The sequence below is a fragment of the Acanthochromis polyacanthus genome, chromosome 6 (genome assembly GCF_021347895.1).
Source record: "Acanthochromis polyacanthus isolate Apoly-LR-REF ecotype Palm Island chromosome 6, KAUST_Apoly_ChrSc, whole genome shotgun sequence".
NCBI classification, from domain to species: domain Eukaryota; kingdom Metazoa; phylum Chordata; class Actinopteri; family Pomacentridae; genus Acanthochromis; species Acanthochromis polyacanthus.
Genome location: NC_067118.1, coordinates 25752885 through 25774569, shown reverse-complemented (window position 1 = coordinate 25774569; position 21685 = coordinate 25752885). Strand labels below are relative to the sequence as shown.

The following is a 21685-nucleotide window of genomic DNA, read 5'->3' as shown; positions in this document are numbered from 1 at the left end:
AAAACCAGAGAGAGAAAAAAGAAGAGTGATGGACTTAGCGGTGCTGAAATGAGCTTTCGGATTTCTAGGAGCAACAACTCATAGAAATTCATTCTGACTCGGTCTTTGAATTGAAAGGTTGATGCCAGTGAATGCACACAGATCCTTTTTTAACCACTTGTCACTTACTGATCAATATCTGGTTGAGGACTGTTCTCCAGGTCTCCATCTTCACTCACACTAAGGATGAGGTGTGTGTTCAGTGGCATCCTAGGTTTTGCAATACCCCTAGAAAATAACTTGCGGGGCTCTGAAGCCTCCCAGCGCTCCTGCAGGTCTGTTCATTCTTCTAGGACTCACTGCTTTAGTTCAGCCCACCAGAGAAGTGTCTGCTTATCATTCATTAGGTGCTCACCGAGACACAAACAACTGATCTATCTCCATTTCACCATGGGGATGAAGTTAGGGGTAAAGAACAACACTTCAATCTGGGAGATGAATCACTTGGAAAGGGGGAGGTCAAAGGCAAAAGTAGGAGGAGTACAAGGTTTACCAAGGTTATTAGGGACAGACCAAGAAAAGCAGTGAGGCCTTTAGTGATGCTCTGGTTTCATGTAGAAGCACAGGGTGGAAGAAGAGTTCAGACCTATAGGAGGAAGAGATAAATAGGTAGAAAAAGACAGCCGTGCCGGTGCAGAAAACAGATAAAGCAAGGCAGATAAACAGCACAAGAGAGGTAGATCAAGATAGAAGTAGTGAGATAGAATGAGAGGAGAGAAAGGTCGAGAGAGAAGCTTGCAACACATGCATGAGAATAAAGAAAGTCAGCACCCTGCTATCAGGCATTTCCATTCGAGAGCTTCTATATATGCACGGTTAACAATGCTACTGTGTAGATGTGTATGCAGTGGCGACAAGGTGCATGCGGTTCTCAGCAGTAACTCACTGTGATCCGGGACCAAGCCCTGGCCAGGTCGGAGCAGCAGGTGAACTTTACTGCCTCCTGCTTGGATCAGCTCAATGGCCCGAGTGTGTGTGATGCCCTGCGTGGCCTCGCCGTTGATCTCCACAATCTGATCTCCAACCTGTGATGCAGATATGGTCCATTTATACCACGTGTCAAACTCAAGGCCCGCGGGCCATATTCAGTCCGCCAGATCATTTTACATTGATTTATTATTATTGTTATTAATGGCCCGATGATATGAAGTGCTGATAACACACAAACTACAGATCCCATAATGCAGCGCAACAGCTGCCCTGCCGGATGATAGGTTACCTGGGAACATTTCCGCGTCTGTTATTGTCTGCAACCCTATTGTAACGTCAAAACTAGCCCTTAACAATGGCGAAAAGAAAAGTTGATTCTGAAAACAGAGCCTTTCAAAGCGATGGGAGGCTGAGTTTATGTATATTGACATTGCCGGTAAAGCCGTGTGTCTTATTTGTGGAGCTAATGTGGCTGTAATTAAGGAATTTAATCTAAGATGGCACACAAAACATCAGGACAAGCCGAAAAACCTGCATGCAGACCAGACGCTACAGAAAGTAGAAGAATTAAAGAAGAATCTGACATCTCAGCAGATGTTTCTCACCAGAGCGAAAACACAAAGTGAAGCTGCTGTGAAATCAAGCTTTATTGTGGCAGAAGAGATAGCCAAATCAGGCCATTTACCGAGGGAGAGTTTCTGAAGAACTGTATGCTGAAGGTGTCCAAGCAAAAAGCAGATGTTTTGAAAATAAAGTAAAAGTTACAAGTCAACAGACATTAAATAATAAGAACATAAAAAACTAGTTTGCAGGAATGTGGGAAATATTTGCTTAAGAATCTGCAAATCCCCATAGTATTTGGTGTAAACAATGGAGCACAGAGGATGATAATCCCATTTAAAAAGCTGTGCATAAATATAATGCATTGAGTCAATGTCTGTTGTTTGAATTATAGTTTTGCTTGCAAATGTTGCTCCACATATCATCCTTTCCCTGCAACAGTGGGACAGTTATATGAGACACAACTTAGCCACCAGCTTATACAAGTATACTTTATTATACTATAGTTGACATCCTTCAAAATCCAAAATGATGAAAGCTGTAGCTCCAAAACCAAACAAAGAATAATAATATGACAGACATTATATATGATCCCTTTTATTGGGTGTTGAAAGGAGCAGCTGTCTTGATTTTAAATAACAGAGTCCTCAGTTGCAACCTTTTGTACCATGTGCTTAAAATTGGTATGATCTACTTGATTAAGAGGACAGAGATAGACAAGTAAGATAACTCACATGTATCCTGCCGTCTTTAAGAGCCGGCCCATCCTCGGCCAGTCGCAGGATGAACAGGCCCATGTTATACTCCTTCCCTCCTCTCAGACTGAAGCCGAAGCCCCGCTGGCTGCGTTCCAGCTCCACCACAAAGCAACCCTGTTGTTCCCAGAGAAAAATATGAGCTTTTAAGACTGAAGCAGTACATGCATAATCAATAGCAGCCTGGAGATAAATCTGGAAAATTTGTTGACATAAATGAAGAAGAAAAGGTTCCTGTGATCAGTTGTCACCAGAGCAGATTGACAAAACTATTGACAGAATTTTCTGTGAAGTGAGAAATTTTGGCTTCTGGCTCACCTGCTTGGGGCCTGATGCGATGAGAGTTCCCATCTCTCTCCTCGCGTCCGAGTCACCGTTCCTACTCCAGAGAGAACCACAAACACATTATAATGTGACACACCATACACGGATGTTCTGTTACAAAGTGGCACAGTGTCTTTACTTGAGATGAGAAAACAAAATGAAAAAAAATGTGGCATGCTCTTATTGGAAGACAGACAGTTTCAACAGCGATATTAACATCAACCAGTACAAACAATTCACACAATGATTGTATGTAAATTTGTTATCATTTATTAACAATACTATATATTTTAACATAGTAACAACCAAAAATTGCTGTTCAAGGCCTGTGACTAATTTAAAAGTGAGGTGGGCATACATTAAAATTCAGCGTGCAGCCTATACATTATGTGTCATGTTAGCATTTCTTTTAAAGTATAGATCCACTTCATTGTAGGGACAGTGAGCAGAGAATAGCTAAGGAGTCTCATTCTTCTCCTACTTTGCTGTGTCCAGTGTGATCCACACACATTGCCACGCCTTTATCACAGCAGCATGAGGCTCCTTTTCTGTCGGTTTCTTTATACTACACACCATAGAAGAATGTGAATCCCTCAAACAGCTGTGTTGCTGTGTGACAGATAGCAGGCACATACTTTAATGCTTCGCCGAGCTCATTACAATGCCTTTGTGGGAACTTAACTGTGCTGACACACTATCTAAAGGGTCTAGCACTGAAAGGAGTTTACGCACTTTACGCCGCCAAGCTGACAGGCTCGACTCGGATCTAAGGCCGGACTGACCCAAAGCATGTGCTGGCGATTAAATGAAGCCGCTGAGGAACGGAGAACAGGCTAAATGAGGAGAAGCATTCCGATAGGCAACGAAACAGAGCGGGTGAGGGCGACAAGTCATGGTGGGGAACTGCCGCTGCTGCAATGGATTATAAATTCTGACATAGGTAATCTCATTTAAAAAGGAAGATCAAAGGGGAAGCAAGACTCCATATTAATCTGTCTCTTTTTCTCTGCTTCACCATCCAAAGAGTGACCAAAGGGGGATTTTCTGTCTTTTTGGATAACAAGGAGTGTTCAGGTCACAGGAGATGATAATGGACCACACTGTAGCACAAAACCAGAGGCGCTTTGAGAGAGAGAGAATTTACAGTTCAAGTGGCAGAACCTGTATTCTCCAGTGGAGTATTTAATGTAGATGCTGACAAGCTGCATGTGTGAAAGCTTGTGCCTGCATGCTAGTATGTGTGTACTTATGTACCTGTCTGGATAGCTGGGAGGCTGTTGGCCTACGGCTCGATGTTGCGCTGAAGGGCTCTGCTTGGCAGAATTTGTTCCAGATGGAGGAGCACTGTCTGTAAATATACAAAGTGCATGGACATTCACATGATCTAATTCCCAGGAAACATGCCTGGCATTTTCTTCAGAAATAAGCCAAACAGAAGTGAGGAGTGTGCCAGCCTACCGTCTTCAGGCACAACAGTGAGGGTGACGGAATTTCCGGCGTCCTTGATAAGCTGGACGATATCGTTGTGTGACAGTTCCATGATGGAGCGACCGTTGACGGCCGAGATCCGGTCTCCTACCTTCATCTGACCTATACGGTCAGTAGGGCTGCCTTCAATAATACGACCAATTTTGTGAGGTATAACTGGAACAGAGAAAGAAAGAGGAATGACAGCCTGTTGTTTTGCATGTGTATGCTGCACTGGTTTAACAAGACAAACATGAAGACAATAGGACAAGAGTAATGAACAAAAAGGTGTGATGAACACGGAAAGACTGTTACGTGATGTGCTGTATATTAGACAGTGTTACAAGACAAATAAGAAATAAAGCAAATCTGAGGAATTTTAAATGTAACTGAAATTATTACAGTGTGCTGGAATGTACAAGTAATTATTATTATTATTAATAATAATAATAGTAATAATACATCGAATTTATATAGCGCTTTTTTTGGTCACTCAAAGACGCTTTACAAGATAAACAGACAGAAAGATTAAGAGAAAAAAAGAATTACTTGAGAATGTTAAAATGTACATAGTGAATGGTTTAAACAATCTGACATGTGTAAAGAATAATGATCCTATTTAAAAAGCTGTACTTTCCCCATCTTAGTTTAGCACCTTGCTAATTGGCACTTAATGCAAACTACAGCTGATACTGATGGGAATGGCATTAGTTTTGCAGGTTTTTGCTCATCAGCTTAAGTGGTTAAATGGTTGACAATTAAAAATTTGGCCTGATATGAAAAGTTCTGATCATCAAATCCAAAAAAATTAATGTTGAATGGCCCTTAAATGTATGACTTTAAACAGATTTAATGCCAATTCATCCACTAGTTGTTGAAATGTTTCATTTCCGAGAGGTACCCACTACCACGGCTAAAAACCAATGAACCGCAAACTTTTGCGTTTTTTAAATAAACTGGAGAACACTGTACTTGAATCACAAGCTGTTTATTTCATTGATCAATACCAATATTCAGGTTTTTATGTTTTCCTAACCTCCAGGTGGGGGTTTGTTCTTTGACGTGAGGATAACAAACCCAAATCCTTCATTGTCTTTGCGGTGCAGAGTAACGTCGAAGCACTCTAGCCGGGAGGACTGGCCGGGCTGGACGGTGTTTGACACCTCAACACGAGGCATCTTGGGGGAGCTGTTGACCAGAGCGGAGGCGACCTGATGAGGCTGCTGGCTGCTCTCATCTTCTGCACCCCCATCTGATGAAAACACACAAGTATGAGAACCAGCTCTCCATAACTATAGCAATATTTTTAATTGATATTACCAATATACGAGAATGGATTTGTCCTAAACAGGGCAACACACAAGCTAATGACTAACATACAGCGCCCTCCATAATTATTGGCACCCCTGGTTAAGATGTGTTCTTTAGCTTCTAATAAATTCAGCTTTTTTTCTAAATAATATAGAACCACAATGAAAAAAGAGGAAAATCCAGCCTTCAATTTAAGTGCATTTATTCAGTGGGAAAAAAATATTACACATTAAGAAATAATTATTTTACATCAAAACATGTGTGCCACAATTATTAGCACCCCTGATGTTAATACTTTGTACAACCTCCTTTTGCCAACAGAACAGCACCTAATCTTCTCCTATAATACATTTGTTCGACAATTTTTAGTGTGAAAGTATGCTTCTACAATAAAAATTGAATTTAAGGTTTTCAACACATCTTAACCAGGGGTGCCAATAAGTATGGAGGGCGCTGTAAATATAAATCCACAATTACTTGTCAAAATGTCTCCGATTGTGAGATCCAAAGCAGCATCTTAACTGAAGACAGGCTTTTTGCTGCATTTGTTTCAAACATTAAATATTGTCAGCTTTACACTTGAGATAAAACACCTTTACAATTTGTTATTCATAAGACACGCTGATCTATCTCGGTGCCTCTTCATTGTGTGTTTGTTTTGCTGAGTCCCTATTTTGTAAGCCTGCATCAGGGAATCTCTTTCTAAAGCCCTGCTTTGAAAGCATAAACCCTTACATGACTGATGCTTAATTTCTGCATCGTGATCAAAGCTGTTGCAGCAATACATCAAATCCAAAGTAATTTCAAAAAGTGCTTGTACTATTCGTGGAGTGGCTATTTGTGGGGGTAAACAAGCCTGAATGCGGCAGGGTTATGTGCTGTTGAAACAGAAAACTCAGCATATTCTCTCTTTTTTTTCATCCTTTGAGATGTAAATCAACTCCACCAGCTGATCTAATCTTTGCTGCCCTACACACAGCTCAGATCAGCCTTGACAGATAAACAGAGAGCAAACAATCTTCTGTTTCTTTTTTCCATGTTTGGTTTTTCCTGTTTTGGGTAAGGATAGAAATTTCAATTCACTTTGCTGTGATTAAAGTAACTGCACCGCTTTCAAAACTTTATTTTTCTTTTCAGGGAAATGCATGCATAGAATAGCAACCTAAAAGTTGTCTTTTTTTCTTCTTTTTTTCAAAATCATACTTCATTTATTCAGTGAGTAAGTCACCCAGAACAAATTTAAGGATTACTGAAAAAATCCCACATCAAAGCCTTTGCTCCGAGGTTTCTCCTCTAGCATACTGATCCAAACCAAAGGAGTAAGCGAGGAAGCCACGCTTTAAGTGCCCTGTCAGACATGTAGGGATGATTACTGAAGAGCAGACCCACCTGTGTGTGCTAGTTTCCTGCGGACTGTGAGCATGACTTGGCCATTGCGGGCGGCATTGGTCATGAGCTCCAGCACTTGCTTGTGGGATTTGCCCTTGACTGGCACACCATCTATACAAAGCAGCTCATCTCCTGCCCGCAGGCGCCCGTCCTTCTCAGCTGCACCAAGTGGAACAATGGCACCGATGTACACCTGTGGAAGTAAGAGGATGTAAGAGAGACAGCTAAGCACACTGATCTGAGCATGCAGATTGACTGGCGTCACGGTAAATAAACAGCTGAAATCCTCTCAGTTGAATATTTGACAGCCTATCTGTCCATCATCCGACAGCTTTTAGCTACTATTTGAACAAATGAATATAGTTCAAATTCCTCAGATACTAGCAAACTGCTGTTTTCTAGGATTTCAGCTGCCTGCTGAGCCTGGTTTTAAATGGCTGAAGGCAACAGGGCTGCTACACACCGGCTGATCTGGTCCCTCGCCTCCAAGGACTCTGAAGCCGAAGCCTGATTCCTGGTTCCTTTTGATGAACACATCCAGGTCCTTGGTATTAGGAGCTGCGGAGAGGAGAGAAAAGAGAAGCTGTAAGAAACTGCAACATAAAAAAACAGACATAAAACATGTGAATGATGTGTTATGTCTCCATACCATATAATGCAGAGGTTCAATGCCTTCAGTCAAGTCCACAGAGTGCTTAAAAATTCAAATATTTCTTATATATAACAGAGATCTTCTGCTTTCCGTTCTCAGATTAAATGCTGTAAATTACATTCAATTACCTGATTTCACAATAGGGCCAGTCTGTCTCAGAGTGTACTGATTTGTTATTTGAAACCCAAAAATAAGCTTTGGAAGACATTTTGGCTGACCTGAGAATTTTTGCCATCAAAAAAATGATGCCATTTTAAAAGGTAATATCTCCAAAAACAAATCTCCTGCAATCATGAAATTTGGTGAGGACACATACAGTTTTTATTCCAGCAGATACAAATGATTGGATGGCTCCAGTACAAGCCACATTTTAACTACTGTCCCAAGATTTTCTAACAAGGGTGGTATTTCACCAATTTTTGAGCCCTATAAGATCCGTACAATTTGATGTGTGGCAAGTAGTGAAAGCCAGCGTTCCAGTTTTTGCTATTTTGACATGGACTTATTTGTAGAACCCCATAAGGATGCATATATCATCTATATATATATAAAATGTGAAACTTGGCTTACAATACTTGGCCCACATCAAACTATACAAATGTCAGAGGCCTCAAAAATTGTAGAAAAGTCAACAGAAGACTGTATTTTTCAGCATATTTTAAGCCTCTGGTATCATGTGACAGGCATCTCAGTGACAACAGACACAAAAACAAAACATTAATGGCAAATTTCTGCACACACAATGATATTGAAAAGTGGGAAACGGATTTTTTTGTTTCAGCAAAACCAATGAGGGCTAAAAAAAACTACCCATGAACACTTACGCTTGCTGTCTAAAATGGCCCTGGACTTGAGGTAGAGCTCAGATGCGTCCGGTTTGGGTGAAGATGAGCGCAGGGTGTTGGCAGGGAAAGACAGCGGACTGGGTTGCATCTCCGGCTGACTGAGGGTCTCTGTGCTGCTGATCATTTCCTGTCGCTGCTGCTGTATGATGGGCTGGGAGCTCGGATGGGACAGCTGCTGCGGTACGGGATGAGGCGTCTGGTGAGGCGTAGGCTGCGATACGGTATGGGACATGGGAGCTGTGCACTGCGACACAGAAACAAGTGCATTCATACACAGGAAGGTAAAGTCTGACCTCAGGTGGATGGTTATTATAACGCAAAACATCTGCAAAAGTAATTACTTATTTATTACTTATTTTTAAGAACATTGCAACAATATTAACTATCATCATTTACTATTTGTATATTTTGTAAATAATATATAGTGTGACATATTCTATGATTTTTATTCAAGCGACTTTGCGCTTTTACTGCTTTTCGACATTGAATTATGGTCGACTAAATTTGATTTTTGACAAAAAATACAAAAAAAGAGACTTTAATATCAAAATCAAAGCACATTTTTACAAAGTAATGGAAATTAATTAAAATATTAAATGTAAATTAAGTGATTGCAGAAGTATTTGCTGAGCTTTTTGGCCATCAGGCTAGATACTATGTTTGGTGGGCACCAAACAGTACACATGATTACAAACACACCATGAAGCATGGTGGTGGCAGCATCATGATGTGGGGATGACTTTTAGCTGCAGGCCCTAGAGGGGCTTGTAAAGGCAGAGGCTGTAATGAATGCGGCAAAGTATGGAGGAAAACCTGATGCCGTCTGTAAAAGAACTGCAACTTGGGTGAAGATTTGTTTTCCAGCAGGAAAATTACCCGAAGCAAACAGTCGAAGGTATACAGAAATGTTTCAGGGACAACAAGGTAAATGTGCTGGGGTTGTTTTGCAAAGAAGAATGGAGTATACTGACCGTGATTCAATGCTGAAAATATATTTTCAAAAATGGAAAACTTCCAAGAGGAGTGAATACTTTTTTTTTTTTAACAGGCATTGTGTATCTAAAATAGGAAGGTAGCTACTGTAGGAAAAATAATCACTTGAGCTGTGAACCCTCCAGAATGGCATGCCAAAACTACTGCAGTGGTCTTAATTTTGAAAAACAGTGCATTCACACAAAACAATTCTGTGTTTAGGCAATAGAACAGTATGAGTAAGCCTGTTGCTGCCTCAGCTCCTCTCTATTTTAAGAGTGCAGCATGGAGGAGCAGCACAGGAACAAGCTGTTGAACATGGCATATCGTCTTAAACACCCATATGCGGAGGGATGTTAAGTTGCTGTTTGCCAGGAGCCAGCATATTTACCCACATGCAGTTCCAGAAATAACAGCCTGGCTAATGTGGGCTCCCTGAATAATGTAGCTAGCAACATCTACCACGGCACACACTCAGTTTTGCTTGTGGGTAACCAAGACAAAGTTAAAACCATTTCTGTTTAATAATTCAGCAGCAGTGCATTCTTTGATCATCGTACAAAAGGACCAAAATTTGCCTCGACTTACTGGTTTTAGGGATTTCACAGGAGATGTCTGACCTGTGGGCAGAGAGGGAGAAGTCACACCATTAAGAAAACAACAACAAACATCTGCTATCAAATATTTGGCTTAAAGGCTTTAAGGATGAAGTGTGCTTTGTATTTTTCTTCACTCCGCTGACCTATTGGTCTTAAGTGGTGAAGCGTCACGATAAATCCTCTCCCACTTCTTATGCGGACTCGTATTCTCCACTTAGTCACTTAGCGAACTTGCCTCAAGGTTTTGTAGAAGTTTTTTTCTTTCGAATACCTTGCACTGCATTTCTCTCTGACAGTCACGGTCAGATTACAGTCTGAGCAAGAGTGTGTTTCAACCAGTAGGGGGCAGTAGACTCCAGCAGCAAAACTAGTTTACATGTAACCCAGGGTTGGGAGACAGAGCTGACCTAAGCCATGGGAAAACATGCAAGTCTCTGGGTTAAATCTTCCAGCTGTTACTAGAACACTGCAAATACTCTCACTCTGAGGCTTTTCAGATTTTAAATGCCGTTAAATCAATTAAATAAACAGAATGTTTCAAAGAATGTTTACTGGTCGAGGTTTAGAAAAAACATTGTTTTCTTTTAAAATATTAATAACCTAAGTGTACCAACAGTAACTCCCCGCTGATGGGTCCTTATCATGTCACATTTTAGACACTGACTGTGGTGCATATCAAATGGGCAAGGGCACTTTGTCTCATTTCCAGATTTAAATCCAGAACAGGGAGTAGGGCCAAATAATTTCCTGTTTCATTTTTCTCTGCTGTTGTCATCAGAGGGGAGTTCTAGCCTCTGGCTAGGAGTAAAGCCTAACCTAATCCCAGCATATAAGTGACCTGAGGGAGGCCCTGTAGCATTGCTCCTTTTAGTCCTGAAAAGCTGTGATCTCCTACTCTTGTTAAGCAGCAACACACACCCTGCATATGCATATGTGCCATTAAAAAATGCATATCGAGAGGGCGCAACAACACACACAACAAGGCCCTGGAGCTTAGAGCAGAACCCAGCTGAGTACATCTGATATGTGGGTGCAACACTGATCTCTTGAATCTAGGCTACTGCACTGCAGTAAAGGCAAAAAGGAACAAGCCCTTCAAATCCGTGAAAGCATGAAGTAAGAAGAAGGGCAATGATTATCCACCATGCTCCATCTCTCCTGTCTTTCCTTCCCTCTCTTTCTCTCTAGGCAGTAAGTGAATCACCAAAACTGCCATCTCTTTGCACCTTCCCAGCACAGCTCACCATGTGACTAAGCATGACTTCCTCCCTGCTTGGGAAGGTGCATAGTGGATGATGCAGAGTTGGTGTGGACTAGAGCGTGAAATTGCTTTATTTAACATTGGGAGAGTCGGTGTGTGCAAGCAATACATACAGAACACCACAATCCATCCTGTTATTTATAAAACATAGTTTAAAAAAACACACACAATACCTGCTACAATAAATCTCACGCCTTCTACAGTTTACAAGGTTGAACCATGTTGCCGTCTCACTTTCTCTTAATTAATTTCAAATTCAAGCAGGCTATTCACCTCTGTTGTTTTGCTCACTATTTTTTGAGCAAAAGAGAAAATAAGAAGGCCAAAAAGACTACTGGTGACACAAAGCTGTGTGGGGATTAAAATGATTCAAGAAGCGTGGGACTAAACCAACAGACTATATCTGGGCACTAACACCTGTTTGCTGTCTGCACAGTAACCACAGTAGATTAATATAGACAGCGGAGATTAAACAACAGAGATGTCACAGCATCAGCACTGTGAACTCACCACCTGTGACACGCTTCTGAAGATGAGCTCAATAGCGCCAGCTCTCCTGACAGCAGCAGCAATGTGATCTTTGATTTTTGCACACTCACCTCCTCTCAGCACCAGCACGTTGACTTCACTGCCCACAGGCAGGTCTTTGAGGATGTCCACCACCTGGGAGTGGCTCAACGTCTGCACATTCTGTCTGTTGATCTCCTTGATAACATCGCCCTTCAACAAGCCGCGGCACCACTGGGCATCCAGGATCATCTTCACCTTCTGTCCCAGGGGGCAGTCTGCAATGGCAAAGCCAAACCCTCCTGGGCCTTTCACCAAGGGCACACTCACCAGCTCCGGCTGTAACAGCGTGGGATCAGGGCCTTCTTGGTTCAGGGCGTGAGGAAGGTGATGGTGGTGTTGGTGGGGATGGTGGTGGTGGCGCCCGCCGTTGGTCATAGGGGGCACTGCAGCAGTCTGCCGGGGAAGGCTCCCTCCATCTGGGATGGTGTAATGAGGATCCTGTGGTGTGGAGGTGGAGGGAGACGGAGACGTGTCCTTGGAAGTGCCGACGCCTCCTGATGCCTCCTCGCTACTGCTGGAGTCCTCTGGCAGAGGGTATCCCCGACACAGGACCATGTCCACATACTGGTTGATGGGGATGGACTGGAACATCTGCACAACGTCAGCATGTGTCTTCCCTAGCACACATGTGCCATTGATGTCCACAATCACATCACCTGAAAGGGGAACAGACAGCTGTTAGATATCTGAGCAAATGCAAAGATCCACGAATGTCACTGACAGACATCACGACAATTAAAATAACATTTTTTTAAACTGGACTGCAGAAGTAGAACTGAATTAGGCTTTTAGATGTGGGGTGAAACAAAGTCCAGTTGCTTTCAACTAAAGCTCTCGTGATCACCCTGACCTGGATGACTGAGAATCTACACACACATAAGTACAATCTGCATTTAGGTCTTCGATATTCAAAGCCGTTAATGAGAAAGGAGAGAGAGTGAGGGAACAGAAAATAGAACGAGATCACTGACATGCTGTTTTCTTTACCCTCCTTTCATCTCCCTGTAAGGGGTAGTCTCTCATCACCCCTGGCCTGGCTGAGATATAGGCCTGGATAAGCGGCTGAATTGCTGACTGGCTAGCTGGCTAAAAGCCCAGAGGAGGCTCCAGCCCACCTACACAATCAATACTCTCCCCTAGCAAGTGCAGCCAAGGTTTCACTCTTGAAATGGGCCCCAGTGTGTTGCCTGCTCGAAACCACTACCTGTTACTCTAATGGCTTATCTATAAACTAAGCATCCAAAAAAGATAAGAGACTCAGAAAGCTCAAATTTTCTACATTTGGTGTAAGTAAATGCTACAGCAGTATAGTCAGAAATACAGAAGAAAGCTGCATGAAGTTGCTACAGTCTAGTGCTTGCTATTAAAATCCAATGAAATTAATTACATTCATCTTTTGGTATTATCAATTATCCTCCCTCTCGAGGGAAATGAAACATAGAAAATAATTACTCTGTTTCACGTTCAAGTTGATTCTCAGCAGCAGACGTGGTACAGCGATCAATACTACTGTAATGTGAACCCTAAGGCATCTCACAGCAATTCGAATGACTACAATAGCCACGCATGTGATCACAGTATTTATATATACAATGAAGGAGGATTTACTGAACCACTTACGCAAGGAAACGAATAAAGTGAGCAGCAGTGACTCTTTAGTAAACAGACGGGCAGAGCTACATGTACGCCGCTGAACACTGCATGCACATTCTTCACATAAGCAGGCTTATCGCACTCCAGGCATGAAAAGACAACCAGTATACAGCCTGATTAAATCTCTATTGTATGTTTGCACATAAAAATCTGTGCATCAACCGCAAAGTGAACACGTGCTTCATTCCTGATATCCTATTTTTGGAGCTGCTCCGCTGAATCCTGCCTTTAAACATTTGTCTTTGCTTGATCAAGCCATGTGACATTCAGAGTGAAGGTCCTATCCTGTGCGTTTTCTCTAAATGTGGTTGTTTGTGTGTACTCAGGGTACATAAAACTGTATTTTCTACAAAATGTGTGCAGATGCCAGGTTTGGGTGTGTGAATAAACATACATGTCATGTAAACCGTGTGCCACTGGATTATGTTTTGTTTACACAAGTTATACAAACCTTTGACTTTTCCTGCCACAAAGAAATTCCTCCTTGTATTACGTTGCATTATGGTCATTTACTGTAAAATGGCCTGGAACTGCTAAACCAGATACTGGAGTGCACATTTATAAATATTATATCTGGCGGGAACGTTACCAGAGGCGATCTTGTTGTCATGCGCGGCGGGCCCGTCTGGAAGGACGTTTTTGACCTGAAGGAACTCGTCGGGTCGGTCTCCTCCAATAATGGTGAACCCAAATCCCTGGGGGCTTTTTCTAAGTGCTGTCTGCAGGATGGAGCCCTGCAACTGAGACGGATCTCGCGTGAAGCCCCGCGCTCCCCTGCCAGGCTCCTCTGCTGTAGAGATGACGGTGCAAAAACAGAAGAAAAGCCTGACTAGAAGTGCTTAAAAATAATCTTTAACACCCTAATTATACAAAGAACTGAACACTTAACTGCTTCTGTTCACCTGCTGGAACATGTCACACATTTCTAGTCTACAAATAAACAGATATAAAAATCATCTTTTGTGTCAAACTTGAATTTTAATCACAGAAGTGGTTCATCTGCAGATGAAAGCGGCTCATATTTGAAGCTCACAGGTTTACAAGATTACTTACATGTGGCACAATGACATGTTCCTGTATGTGAAAATGAGCCTGGGATATGAAGAGAAACTGAAAAGCTTGCTCATAAATTGCCATCTGTCTCCATCATAAGCGACATTCGCACAGTGACAGCGTGTCTGACAGCACATCACTCACTGCTAGTAATTACATGAACACGCCAAGAACCCGCAATTTAAGTGCAAACTCAAACAAATCACACACACACACACACACACACACACACACACACACACACACACACACACACACACACACACACACACACACACACACACACACACACTGGCTCTGTGTTTGCAAAACCAATAAACGCCCAGTTATTGAAAAATGTCTATTTTTTGCCCCAATCTCAACGTAAACAGACGATTCCTTTCACAGCAGTGATAAATCCATCCTGAAATGCACCTGACATTTTCCAGGTAAACTTTTCATTGCAAATTTCCTTTGTGGTGCCTGCAGGAAGTGTAAATGGGGCAACTTTATAGAAGACAGGAAGGGAATTATATTAGATCGTGTGTGTGTGTGTGTGTGTGTGTGTGTGTGTGTGTGTGTGTGTGTGTGTGTGTGTGTGTGTGTGTGTGTGTGTGTGTGTGTGTGAGAGAGAGAGAGCAAGATAAGAGTGATGAGCCAGAAAGAGACAGAGGGAAATAGAGTTAGCCTTGACAGAAAGCGGGAAATTCTAACTAAATCCTCGCTCGCCCTTCCCTGTGGTGTTCGCCTATGAGACGGTGAGTTATGTGCCGTTTCCCTGCATGCTGGGCTTCTTCTCTGGCAGCTCCCACACTGATAGATGGTGGGACATCAATCTCATTAGGGAGAGTACAGATAGAAGCCCCCCCTTCCCCAGCCTCCAACACTACTCTCAATGTGTCATGGGATTGTGATTTGCATAATTGCATTGCAATTGGCAGATGAATGTGACCGCTCTGTAGGAAAAAAAAAAAAAGATTACGGCAAGTATCATTAACATGATATTCCTGCATTGGAGCAAGAGGTGTTTGCAAGAATGTAAATTAATGTGCAAGGATGTGCAAGCAGGTGCAAAAAACAACAATTCTCACGAATGGTTCAGGCATGCACCACGTGTTATAAATATGTTGTTTAATAGAATTCAGCCCCCTCAGTCGGTTAAAGACATTCCATGCTCACAGAATATGTCAAGAGACTGTCAGCACTGCCTCTCATATGATCATCATGAAAGTAACATTGACAGAAGAGAAGAGAGAGAGCGTGGCCAGTGGAATGGGGAGGGGGCTAGACACTAAAGCCATGTTTACATGGTCTTAATTAAGCTGTGGGCCACAAAGGGACAGTCTGTTTTCTCAGGGGTGAAGTGATTATATGAAATGTCTGACAGGATTGTCAGCGCTGTAATTATGGTTGAGCATAGCGCTGTGCTTTGCTCCTGTGCTCTGCGGCATTGTCTGGGAGGTCAGGCTAGCCAGCCTTGTCAAAACAGCATTTAGAAGCCACCTCACGCACGTCCACACACTTGCACAAGACCACTAGCGATTAATTCTCATTAACAAGGGTGGGAAGGTGCAGAGTGAGCTCAAGAGAGACAGTCGAAGCTGGAGGCAGCGGTACACAGAGGCAGTATCATCCACAGACTGCAGAGAGGCTCAGCTGTGGGAGGTGGGGTCCGGACGCAACAGAGTGCGGCAGACAGTTCTGTCCATGGGGTGTCTGAAATACAGAGCCTAGTTTGAATACTAATGTAGTCATGCTATGTGTGTGCACACATGGCAGAGTATAATAATTCTTCCTTATCCTACAACAACATGGCGCATCCGCTCCTCAGACCTTTACATTTCCTGAGAAGAGGGCGATTAGAGCAGTCAAGCAGCAGCACCCACCACAGGTGGTAAATGATGAACAGATGACCCAGTAGAAATGCAATTTATGATCATAAGTCACTTTCAACCGCAGTCACCTCTTTCTCCTTCTCTGTCTCTCTTCTCTCACTCCCTTCCTCTGTTCTAAAGAGATCTTTCAACTGCGGTGAATGACTGGGGCAAAAGCATTTTCAAAGAGGCCTCAGAGTCCTCCCTCTTTCATATCTACTTGTCAAAATGAATTCTGCCGCCCAGCGAAGCGCTGTTCCATTATTCAAATTGAATATCGTTGCTTCAGAGGCTATGGGCTGTTTATCAGCAGCCTGTCAACTGTTAGAACATCTTCTAGACAGACATCTCGGCATGAAGGAGATACTAAAAAAGTGCTCCGGTATTTGGATAACACATCTAATGTGTTGTTATATAGTTAGTTTTTTTTATTCACTGAACAAAAAGTGAGAAGTAGAAGCCGGAACCCGCATCTTAATAAAGCAGCCATCTGCGCTGCATCTTTTGAAGGAACACAGACACTAGTGTCAATTTTTGATGGGCCGACTATTCACTCAGTGCCATGGAAAATTGTATATATTTTTGAAAACATTACGTGTAATAAAACGTTGATCCTTTATTGATTTTTATGCAAGACGGCTAATTAATTCTAGAACACTACGAGTACTTACGCATTCTGAGTCACATAACAGCAGCAAAAAACTAACAAGACTAACTGTGGACAGCCATACGAAGCTGTGCATTTGTTTCCAACAGACCCCCACACACTGCCTAATGTGCAATAATACATTAATTAGTGATGTTTCGGTGCTAGACCTTCACCAGGCAAATATGTAATAAACGGATTCTTTGAAAATTTTGGATACACTTGTCCCTCTCCAGCTGTCTCATGAAATCCCTGGTCTAAGATCTCCTTTGTCTTAAATCCGCCTCAACAGCGCTGCGGACCAACAGCAACAGTACTCCCACAAAGCAGTGGCCCCAGAAGAACAATCTACCCTGGCGCTTTTTAAAAACTGCTCAGGAACAGCTTGAGGAACATGAAAGAGCCAGAGGCACTGATGCCGCCTCCAAATTATCCAGATTTTAATCTGATTGAGCATCCAGAGGATGCACAGAAACAAGCTGGTTCCACAGGGACCCCAAACTGCAACTGACAGGATTCACTACCAACATCCTGTTGACAGAAAATACAGAACACCCCCAGAGATCATGTGTACGTGGCCTGACAGGTCAGAACTGTTCTGGCAGCACAGGGAAACCTATATGGTATTAGGCCGATGGTCTTAATGTTTTGGCTGGTCAGGGCAGATCAGGCTGATTGTAGTGCCATTAGTTTTGCAGGTTTTTGATTATAAACCTAAATTTAAGGGGGATTTAGATATTAATCTGATGATGTGAATACAAAGGCTTCATAAAAGTTATTCTAATTTATCCAAAAGAGGACATGATGGACTTTAAAAAATTTCATTGCAATGTTCAATAGCTGTTGAGACGCTTAACTCAAAGCAACTGTCAACTCCACAGTAGAACTCCAAGTTTCACTAAAATCAGCAGGGTTCCTCCTCTGAGAACCTCGGATGTCTGTACCAATTTTCCTATCAATCTTTCAAATAGTTTCTGAGATTCCAACCTTGGCCAAAGAGGTAAACCAGCCAACCGTTCAGCATTACCATCCCAAGAGCCACGCTGTCAGCATGGCTTAAAAATCAGTAGATACTTCTCTAAGAATAACATTAAAACATAAGCTGGAAATTTTCTCTTTGAGAAGCATCTCAGACAAGTGTCAGAGAATGAGAACATGCATTAATCATGTGTTACTTTGTGCTCTCTCTCCCTCTCTCTCTCGACTGAATTAAATTTCAGTTTAGATCTTTATTCTCACTATTGTGTAAATCCCTGCTGACCAGCTGGAGAAAAGCCTCCAGTCCCTCAGACTAAACCATGACCTGAAATGTGAATATTGCAGAACAGGTTAAAAGTTTGCAACTGTAAAATGTCTCTATGATCTCAGTATTTAATTCTCACCTTTCTTAAAACAGATTCATATCTCAAAAGTATTGGATTTTTCTCAAAATGCGCTAACATTCCTGACCTGAAAGCTCTCCCCTCTCCCTTTCCCTGCTCCCTATTGCTACTTGTTCATATAACATTCACAGAACATGACAGCGTTGATCTCACTCCATTGCTGATTCTCTCTTAACCAGTGTGATGAATACGTCTGCTGCTTCCTGCTTGTACGTAAAGTTACCTGAGGGTGTGGCTGCTGGCGGCGGAGCTGCAATGGGTGTGTCCACACTCAGCTTTCTCTTAGCTTCCAGTACTGGATTCTCAAACTGGGTCTTCTGGTTGATGTGGCTGCACAAGAGGAGACAATATCTGGTGACCAAGAACCGTGAACAGCAAAACAGAGTGTCACAGAAAGCTTGAAAGAGTATTGCAAATATATTTTCATGCTTGCATTCCTGTTGGTTCAACACACATTTAACTATTTTTGTTCATGAGTTCTCGGTGTCAGTTGATTTGAGCTGCCAGCTAATGTTTCTGCTTTTTTTTATTCATTAGTGGTTTTGCCATTTGGCCCCACTGAAGAGAGCAGGTCCACAGTGCTGATACTGTTCTTTGTCTGTCATGCAAACCTGTGATTTGCCTATGAGGCCTGTATGTGACACAACCTGTGCTGGACAGACAGCATGTCTAATAGCATGTGAGCTGTTCTAATGCAGTACGTGAACCACAAACCCAAACCAGCCGCTGCCAGAGGTGCTACATTTTTAAGTGGATTGAGAGCAGGTCTAAACCTCAGACACTGAAAAAAATAAAGTATTGACATGTCGCATGAATTTACACAGAATTTGGATAGAAAGAATCAGTAGCAGTCTTTGATGAGATGGTGCACATTGACCTGATGGGATAAACATCTGCTCAGTACATCATAATCCCAGAAAAATGACAAAAATGAAGACGTGTACCCTTTTATTATTACATGGCTCTTTTTTTTTCTAACTTTTCCGAAAATAAACTGCCTTATTGACCCAGTACCAACAACTACACTTTGGGGACTTCGCACCAAACTCAATCTAAAAACAATTAATGTCTCGCAGTCACACCTGTGTGCTCAAACATTTCCTGCTACCCAGAGAAATGCCCCTCCATGGTTAGATGGTAATGGAGAGAGGTAGCTCATCTGCATAATGAGCTTTAACGCTTGTAAATCCCGGTCATGACAGCACCTTGGGAAGACAAAATGCATTGATGCTGCACAGTGAATCAGCCACATGCTGAGCCACTGATGGTATGTGTGTGTGTGTGTGTGTGTGTGTGTGTGTGTGTGTGTGTGTGTGTGTGTGTGTGTGTGTGTGTGTGTGTGTGTGTGCGCACATTCAACAAAAAGCACTCTGCACTCTCACTGAGTATGACTCATGCACACAGATACCCTCTCCATTAAGTCTGAAGAGATAAACATTCTCCTTTCTTTCATTTCCACTCTTTCATTTCCTCTTTTGCTCTTTTGCACCTCGTGTTTTCAAGAAATAATGGGACTTTGTGTCACGTTGTTGCATTTGGTCCTTCATTCACAACAAAATTTGCCAGACAAAAAGACAGAGACAGAAGAGAGGCAGCCTCTCAATGACCCTCTTGCATAAACAGGGGCACTGATTTCCCCCCTGCCTGCAGGTCTCTTCCTCTTTGTCCACAGTAATGGGACTAAAATGAAACATTGTGCTCTTGTTTACGCTCTTGATCAGAATGGAATCTCGCCCTTGTTTCCCTCTGAGGGACCCCTAAACCTTCATTGTCTGCTCTCTTCACTGTATTTTCTTTTTCACATTCGCACACACACACACAGTGCTGTAACCCACTCGCATTGCTGCTGCTCCCATAATTGCTGTCTCTAGGACTGTGGGAAACTACTGTTTGGACAACAGCATAATATAGCACTGTCACATGGGGTACACGTCCCCTGAGATTGAACAGCAAAACTTTTAATGCTTCTCCACTTTTGAAATTCAGTGATGTGGCTTTAAAGCTGCAGACAATGCGAACATTAAAACACACAACTCAGTGTAAGAAGAGTATTTTGGTGAAATCAAACATGCAGACACATCTTCAGAGGATCAAGACGGATAAAGACAGAAACCCCGAGTAGAGCTTTATACTTCAGCAAAGAAACAAAGACACCGAATGTGAGCATGCGGTTCGCCACTTCATCTAGAACATTTCACGGCTGTAGCCCGCTGGGTATCTCCAGGCACAGGAAAAAGTTTACTCACTCGACGTAGTAGGTTCCGTACTGTGGGTCCTCAATCTTCTCCCAGCCATAGGGCAACTCTGAGGGGAGAACCGGCAGGGAAAAGACAGACGCAAATCACTTAACGTACTGCTGAGGCACAACATGGACAATTGGACACACGCAACGAGGTGTGGCGCTTTGACTGGCAGCTTCACAGCATGCTTAGCTACACCCACAGAACAGGAGGCCTTCTTTTATTTGTCAAGGTGTGTTCAGGATTTGCTACATGCTACGGTGAAGGAATTGGAGGGAAGGAGGCAATGCACGGAGTTGTTATAAAGCCTCCCAGGGAAATAACAGCCTTTCATTCCAGTTGTGTGTAAGTGTGCAACCGCTTGCGCTTCTGCTGCTGTGTGACAAACACATGCAGCGCAGAGGAGATCTTTACGCAAGAGGGGCCATAGAAAATTGCCTTTTGAGAGGTGCTGCACTGATGAGCTCCCTGCATGTGTCCACGAATCCATTAGTAGGAGAGGGGCAGACTGGAGACTGGAGGTTCGCACTGTGTCACCGGCATGACTGTGACTAGGGCCGCTCATGTGTTCAATCCCAGTCTGTTAGCCAGTGCCCCCTTCAGAGAGGCAGGGTACGCAGCTCATGCACACACTGCTCCATGCAGCAGGGAGTTGAGGAAAAGTGCGGGTACAGAGGGGAGTTTGAGTGGAGCTGAGGGGCTGGAAGTGCCAGCGTTACCACCACAGAGCTATCTGCAGATATCGTCTCACCTCCCTCCTCGCATTTCTCGGGAGGCTTGGCTTTCTTTGCGAGACGGGGGTCCAGCCAAGTGGTGGTCTTACTGTTGTGACTGCAATACAAAGAGAACAGACAGGGCTTTAGGCACAGTATAAATTTTATTACAAACATTTACGATACTGTGACAGTTCGGCAATTAGTAGTGGGGAGCTCTCGGGAGCCACTTCACCCAGGAGGTATTGTACTATCCCTAGCAAACAAACACAGCTCCTCGAAAACCAGATTGTGGCTAACAACGAATCTTTTGGGATCAAATGACTTATTAAAGCAGCTTTTAAAATATTAGCAAAATTTTTTAAAAAACCCACGGGAGCCTTTGTTACAAGGAGGAGAGAGAGAGAGAGGGATAGAAGGAGAGAGAGTTGGACAGAGAGAAGAGGGAGGAAAACACTGAGCAGTTGCAG

At 42.9% G+C, this 21685-nt stretch overlaps 1 protein-coding gene across 1 annotated transcript in view; it reads right to left on the bottom strand.

The window, feature by feature from the left end:
* The window catches only part of magi3a (membrane associated guanylate kinase, WW and PDZ domain containing 3a), a 145539-nt gene that overhangs the window by 3472 nt on the left and 120382 nt on the right, over positions 1-21685 (bottom strand). Inside the window, 15 exon segments of the mRNA XM_051949170.1 lie at positions 926-1064; positions 2265-2402; positions 2604-2667; positions 3864-3957; positions 4068-4253; positions 5113-5328; positions 6777-6969; positions 7240-7334; positions 8253-8517; positions 9834-9865; positions 11705-12331; positions 13918-14118; positions 18486-18592; positions 20509-20566; positions 21254-21333. Of these exon segments, the coding sequence (XP_051805130.1) occupies positions 926-1064; positions 2265-2402; positions 2604-2667; positions 3864-3957; positions 4068-4253; positions 5113-5328; positions 6777-6969; positions 7240-7334; positions 8253-8517; positions 9834-9865; positions 11705-12331; positions 13918-14118; positions 18486-18592; positions 20509-20566; positions 21254-21333 (2495 nt within the window).